Raw genomic sequence first — 7,556 nt, 5'->3', positions numbered from 1 at the left:
AGGCCCCCCTCATTCTAATGAAACTACATCCCCCAGCAACCCTCGGGCGTTCCTAGTAGCCCCTTCTCTGCCTCCCCCCCCCCCGCGCCCTCCAAAGGATCCCCAACCCTCCCCTCATATCTCCCTCGTCTTCGCACGCTTCTCTGAAGATTAAAGATTAAGATTAACCGCTATTTCTTTCTGCGCTTGCGCGGCAAAAAAATAAAAATAAAAGCGGCGACCGAGCAGGAGGCGGCGGCGGCGTGCTGGTGCGGGGGGGGGGACTTTAATAGGGATGGAAAACAGGAGGGGATGAGGACACTTCTTAAAGAGAGCCCGCTCTCCTTCCTCCCCCTCCTTTCTCGGCATCTCAGATAGCGGGCAGTACCGGCGTGCGGGGCGGGAGCTGCCGCCTGTGTGCTGTGCGCGCCGGCCGGCCGGCCAGTCGGTCGCTCCAGCCAAGCCGGCCAAAACAAGCCGGCGAAAGGTCTGAGGACGACGCGTGCGCGCGGGCGAGACCCTAATTTTGGAACGTTTGGGGAGGGAGCCGCTCCGTCGCGCGCGCCGCAGGTAAACAAGCAACGGCCGCTCTCTCTCCCTCTCTCCCGCGGGTGGGGGGGGGGCGGCGGCGGCTCCGAATCAAAGGACGTGAGGAGCTCGAGCGGAAGGAAAGGGAGGGGGGCGGTGGTAGTGGTGGTGGAGGTGGAGGTGGAAAAGAGCGCGAGGGTGGCGCACGCGCGGTGTCGCCTTCCCACCTGTATCTCTTTCCACGTTCGTTCCTTACCCCCCCCATCACACCCCCCCCCGAGTTTCTTACGGGCTCTTTCCTGCTGCGGCTGAGGCGGACGCTGGATGTGTGTGTTATGTGTGTGTGCGAGTGGGTGTGACTTTGAGGTGTGAGGAAGCCAGACACCCCCCCCAGCTTTGGACGGTGGGGGGGAAGGTTTTGAAGGCTGCAGCCTCAGTCTCCTCACTTTGTATGGGTCTGTGTGGGTCTCAGGGTCCTTTGGTGGTGGTGGGGTGTTTGCTCTACTTTGCCTCATTATCTCGTCTGCTGGTGTGTGTGTGTGTGTGTCTGGGGTGCCTTGTGGTGGTCTTTGTCAGGACCACTTGCTTTGCCTCCAAAGCTCCTTGCGTGCCCCAGCAGCATCTTTTGCAGCAAGAATTGGCACGGTTGCCTTCATTCTGTGGGTCGGAGATCTGGGAATGAGTGTTTCCTGCCTTTTTGGTGAACTCTCCTGCAAATAATACTTAACAAAATTGTCCTTTCTCCGTCTTGGCATAAGACAGCAGCACCCAGGTCAGGTAGTCTTTGGCTTAACGACCACAGCTGAGCCCCAAAACTTTCTGTGGCGAAGTGAAACATTTTGTTCAGTGAATGTTGCTTTTGCTGCGGTTGTTTAAGTGAATCACTGCAGTGATGAAGCGAGTAACATGGCCGTTAAGTGAATCTGGCTTCCCTATGGACTCGTCAAAAGGTCTCAAAAAATTGACCACCTGGACACTGCAACCATCATAAAATGCCAGTCAAGTTGCCAACTGTCTGAATCTTGATCATGTGACCATGGGGATGTTGCCACAGTTGTAAATGTGAAAAATGGTCATACATCACTTTTTTCAGTGCCGTCGTAACTTTGGGTGGTCACTAAATGAATTGTTGTAAGTCAAAGACTACCTGTAGGGGAGCTTTGTGTTAGTAACATTTTACAGAGGATTCAATATCTCCATACAGTTTTGTATAATAGACTTTGATATATACATATTCACTCTGGGTTTTTTTTTTCCAGAATCCTACTGTTTGAGGAAGGTTGATAATTTCCTTGCACTAGGCCTATCTAACAGTTATCTCCTACCAAGATTTTCAAAAACAACTGGAAGTTTGAAGAATTCTTGATGTTGCACCTTAAGAGATAACTTTGCCTTCTCTTCTTACACTGGAATCTGACATTTTTCCTCTTCGGTTTGAAAAAAAAAGACCCGTCGCACTCGCTCTCTTGGCTGTTTCTGCACCAGAATCATAAGGAAAGTTTGCAAAGAAAAATATTTTTTTTCCTGGCATTCACCATGGAAAACAAGTGGATTATGATCTTACATTCATTATAGACTTTTTAGCATTTTGGCATACCTTGCAGATCTTTGCCTTTGGATATTTTTTTCCTGTTGCATTTTGCTGAGATAAAAGGCATTTGCTTAACAGTAGGTTCTGTGTTGCTGCTTTCCCAGATATATGATAAAGCTGGAATTTTTGCAGTGTGGCCCTTTTGACAGTTAAAAATTACAAACATTTTTCTTTTCTTTTTTTTTGACCTTTAGGCTGTCCTTAAGAATAGAAAACTGTGACATATTTGCCTGATGCATGGGAATCTTCAGCGTAATTATCTGTGAAACATTAACCTACAAAATCATGGAATATTGCCTTCGTTCAATCTTAGACTGTACTTCTAAAAATATACCCAATAAGCATTGATGTCAATATACCGCACTGTGTGATTGTGAAGCAGTTTGTGAATCCATGGTAGACATGAATCTTCCTCGTGAGAGAGTATTGGGTAACATTGTTGGCATCTCTACTTTTCTGAATGATCTTCCTCTTACAACTTGAGGTGACTTTAGGTTAAACTGATCAAGGAAGAGGGTTTTTTGTTTTGGTTTATTTTTCCGGTTCTCTTTGCCGTTTTTGTTGCCAAAATGGCTTCTGTCCGGTTTATGGTTACCCCCACTAAAATTGATGATATCCCAGGCCTGTCTGACACTAGCCCAGACCTCAGCTCTCGCTCGAGCTCCTGCGTCCGCTTCAGTTCCAGAGAAAGTGTCCCTGAAACAAGCCGCAGTGAGGGTGCCAGTGATTTTTCCCGAGCAACCACTTCCTTGGCCACTGAAGCAGCCGAGCCTACTTCTGACAAGATAACCAACCCTCGCACAGATGTGGTTGAAGGTAGGCCACCTTTGGTGGGAGGGAGACCGGATATTTAAAGTATCAGTAATTTTGCCAATGGAGCAAAGTTACTGGTTGGAAGTGCCTTGTTTGGTAAAAGAACCAGGTGGTGCTTGTTTTCAAGTGTCTTGTTGGTAGAAAAACATTAACAGATGAACAGATCTTGGAAGCTGCTTATTCAGAAGTTATGGGAAGCACAGTTCCATTCCTGGTTGTGTTGCTCATGCAAAGAAGTATTTTCTGTGATTGGGGAGGTACAAGGGTTATGTTGATGATATCAGGAGTGTGAATGGGCCTGTCCATTTCATATTCCATAGTGTTCGACAGATGTCATTTTCACACATGACTGGATTTTCCAGATTTGGCACCTTGGAATACCATTTGTCGTTTTTATGCCAAAGTTGGACTGGCATATTTTAGGTTTACAAGAGAAGAAATAATAGTTTCCTGATCAATCTCATTGGAAGCAGCTCTGAATTTCTCTGCTTCTAAAATGGAAGGAAACTATTCAAGGAGAGAAGCAACCTAGAACTAAGGAGAAATTTTCTCACAGAATTAATAATCAGTGGAACATCTTGCCTCCAGAAGTTGTGGGTGTTCCAACACACAGGAGGTTTTAAAGAAGAGCTTGGACAACTCTGTGTCTGAAATAGAATAGAGTTTGCTGCTTGAGGAGTGGGTTGGACTAAAGACCTCCAAGATCCCTTTCAATTCTGTTAAAACCAGCCAATGTTGTCTTTAAATTGTGATTTCTCTTTGGATACTAAGTTTGCTGATCTGCTCAGTTTTTCAGATTCCTTCTCTTCATTTTTTCCCTTGTGCCAGGAAATGCTGAGCAATACTCATGGGGAATGACTTGGGAGAATTTCAGTTCCCTTAATTTTGTTGATTTGTCCTGTCTCATTTTTTAAAAAATGTCTAAGGTTAGATGAGGTTTTGCTCAGTCACCACTGAGTCAAAGTCACATCTTCATTGTGGAGTTTCTGAATAACAACACTGATCTGTCAACAGTCTTTAGATCTAGCCAGTCTGTAGTTCATTGTCTGTTTTCTGAATCTTACTTTGTTCTAAAAGGCATCTGTCCTAAATTGCCCTCAAATCCCCAATTGGAACAAGTTGAAAATTTTGAAAAGTGGTAGTGAAACAAAAGAGAAAAAGAATGCAGTTTTTCCAAGCATCATCTATGAAAGTGAAATACCACAGGTGAAGGCTTATGCAATAAAGCCCCTTTTTTCTGCTCAGCAAAGACTGTTAACAAGAATCATTTCTGGGAAATCTGGCAGTTGTGTTTTTGATAACTGAGAATTCCCTTCACCAATCTGTTTATGTGTCTGAAGTAATTATTTAATTATAGCTATATTTGGCCTCCAGCTTTGCTTTGCAGATCACACCTTTCTGAGATACTGCGAGAAATAAGTAATAGTAGTAAGGCAATAATTCCTCTGATCTTTTTTGTTCATTGGGTATGTGTATATGTGAATAACTTTAATCCTCAATTTATATTATTTTACAAGATGTATATTAACATCAAACCTAGGTGCATTTTAAGAAGGGGTATGTAGATGAAACATGGTATGGTACAGCTGTATCTTTCTTTAGCAATCATTCCCAAGCTAAGTCTGTGGATAACTGATGGTTTGTAAGAGTATTGTAGGTAACCTCTAAATTTATTCATTAATTTTATATTAATGGATAAAATTCACCTAGGATTTCATGAGATTTCAGCATTCCTGCTCAAATTATGGTAATATTTCAGGTGGAATATCAAAACCTTATGAGAGTACATAGTCTCACAAGTTTTTAATCATGTCATATTTTAAAATTAAAAGTTTATGTCCTTCAGATGCTCTCAGTATACACGAGTGGTATCTGCAGTGTAATAATGTTCCTGAAGGATTCTGAAATTGGACAAAAATGCTCAGCTGGTCAATTCAGCAAGTAATCTGACTACTTTTAATGGTGATGGCCAACCTTGAATTGCCTCTGGAAGTATACTGGAAGGCAAAGTTGCTTGTGCAGCAGTGATGTTACAAAGGGGAACTTTAGAGTACCCCAAACTAAGCACCGCTACATTTTGAAAGATTTTAAGTTCTGGGTGTTCTTCTAGGATTGCTCCATCTAGAGCACAATGCAGTTATCTGATTAGGAGGTGACAAAGGTATGAATGACAAACATCGTATAGTCCAGAAATGAGCACAACTGGTGCATATGGGCAAATTTGTGCCAAACTTTTAGACCTTGGAGCTGTATGTTCAGAATGACCTCCAGATGGCGTATTAACTCTGGTGAAATGCTACTCCAAAAGCAGTAAGAGAGGTAACAGCAGATCTAGAAGGTTCAGGTCTAGAACCACTTGGATTTGCCAGGGTTGAGATGAATCCTATTCTCCTCCATCCAACCCCTCCCCCCATAGCTTCTAGTCACTGGATAAGAACCTTGAACAAATTGCACAGTTGAGTCATACGTTGGAATTGATTGTGCTGGCAAATAGCTTCATTCAATGATTTCATTTAGATGTTAAATATGAGTGGGGAGAGAGTTGAGCCTTGAGGAACTGCACATAAGAGAGGGTTAGCATTACACCTCTCTCCCTCCCCTTCCCCATCAACTGGATTGAAGGAAGGAGGAGAATTACCACAAAAGAGTGGCCTCCATTCTAACCCATGGACTTAACCCAGAAAGTTACCATGATCAGTCCTATCAAAAGCTGATGAGATATCTAGAAGAACATTGACAGATGCACCACCACCATTACATGTCCTTTAGAGATATTCTGCAAAAAAGTATTCATTACTGCTTGGACGCAACTACATGTTCCTCCCAGCTGGCCTTGACCAACTAGGAACGACATGGATCTAAAATGTAGAAGAGCTTACAGCTTCAAGGACCCTATCTATTTCCTCAGACCTAACAAGATTAAATTTATTTCAGATGGCAAGACTGTATCTCAATCACTTGCATAAGACCTGTTTAGTGGTAAGTGCCATGGTGGCTCAAGGGGTTAGAATGCAGTACTGCAGGCTAGTTCTGCTGACTGCCGGCTGCTAGCAGTTCGGCAGTTCGATTCTCACTGGCTCAGGATTGACTCAGCCTTCCATCCTTCTGAGGTCAGTAAAATGAGGACCCAGATTGTTGTTGGGGACAATGTGCTGACTGTAAAATTGCTTAGAGAGGGCTGTAAAACACTGTGAAGTGGTATATAAGTCTTTAAGTTTTGCTACTTAATGTCCAACTCAAGTGGATTCCAGTGTCTTTGTCCAACCGATTTGTAGAATAGCCCTCTCAGTGAGCCTGAAAAAACTCTTCAGCAACACCCTCCTTATCAAGAAACAATCTGGTCACCCAAAAGAAGGCTGCCGGTTGGTTATTTCCAGACACAATAAAAGTAGCCTACTTGTTCTGCCACCAAATGAGTCCACATAAGGGCTCTTACTTATGCTTAGTTGGATTTGCTCTTTTGTCTTTCTCCAGACATATTCACAAGAGGTGTTTTCATCGCCCCAAGCTCCTCAGAAAACAGGAAGCTGTGTGGGATCTCCAATCATGAAGAGTGTACACTGGTCCGAGATCTAGTTTAAGGCTCTTGTTGCCTGCTCATTCTAGGCAACAACATAAGGCCTTGGCTAGAGCATGCTGCAGAGTTTCAGGAATATTTCCCTGAAACCCTATTGGGTCCATCAGTTGCCTGGCCTGGAGCAATCAAATAGTCTTCCTCCCTACAGCGGGCAGCAGCCACAGAGAACTGCAGTGATTTGTGTAGTTGCCTGGAGTCAAGTTTGACACGAAGGAGTTACTGCAGTGCACCATTTTTCCTCTTTTCTTTTGCAACAGTTGTGTCGTCAGTTGCACACGCATCATCACTTTGTTATGACCTATAAATAGTCTTGCCTACTTCAAGGAATCAAGGTTGCGTGTATGTGCATCCAAAAACAATGGTGTTTTATATTGCGTTTGTCCCCTTAGATTTGTTTGCAATGCCTGTGGGATGTTTGTCTCCAAATACTGTATCACATTTAGGTAAGAGGAAATTCGGAGGCACATTTAATTGTGAAAGTTGGCAGGCTGCCTTTCCCTCGTTGTTAGTTTGCTGAGTTCTTGCCCAGTTTTGCTGAGCACTGATGTGTACATGTTCTCCTGCAGCTAATGTCTATCCTTCAGGAAGCAGGATAATTTTGCATATTTATTTACTTATATTTTACATTGTTTTCTCCACAAGAACAATTTTCGGAGTACACAAATAAAAACAGTATCCACAATAATGTTTTCTTTGTAGCTCCTACTCCTCAATAGCACTTTACTTCCAAGTGCTATGTTTATCTCACACTATTTACTCCTCTCATTTATACTTACTACTTTTTTTTTAGTCCATACAGGTGTTACATGCAGACTTTTTTTTTATTGAAAAAGTTTTACAAAAACAAATAAATTTCCCTCCCTCCCTCCCCACCCTCCAAAACCCCCTCCCCGACTTCGCGGAGCAAACACAAGGTATAGTTCAATAAACAAACAGTCATACATTAAATTTTTAAAATCTAACACAATTATAATCCTTCTCTCTCACATAACCTGACTTTTTCCATTAAAATAAAAAACAACATCCTTCATTCAAAGGCAATCTGAAATTTATTAATCTGATATCTAT

The 7,556-nt window shown here is 43.0% G+C and overlaps 1 protein-coding gene across 4 annotated transcripts in view; it reads left to right on the top strand.

The window, feature by feature from the left end:
• Nucleotides 1-248: 248 nt before the first annotated feature.
• SLC12A6 (solute carrier family 12 member 6) overlaps nucleotides 249-7,556 on the top strand; it is a 69,092-nt gene continuing 61,784 nt past the window's right edge. For 3 of the 4 annotated variants that reach the window (XM_058184339.1, XM_058184336.1, XM_058184337.1), the window contains exons 1-2: nucleotides 249-549; nucleotides 1,767-2,914. In XM_058184339.1, coding sequence (XP_058040322.1) covers nucleotides 2,668-2,914 — 247 coding nt within the window. In that variant the 5' untranslated portion in view covers nucleotides 249-549; nucleotides 1,767-2,667. The remainder of the gene's footprint in view (nucleotides 550-1,766; nucleotides 2,915-7,556) is intronic. The other variant, XM_058184344.1, reaches the window with a different exon arrangement.

Source organism: Ahaetulla prasina, chromosome 4 (assembly GCF_028640845.1).
Source record: "Ahaetulla prasina isolate Xishuangbanna chromosome 4, ASM2864084v1, whole genome shotgun sequence".
Lineage (NCBI taxonomy): Eukaryota > Metazoa > Chordata > Lepidosauria > Squamata > Colubridae > Ahaetulla > Ahaetulla prasina.
Note: the sequence above shows the minus strand (reverse complement) of the source record. Positions and strands in the feature narration are given on the sequence as shown.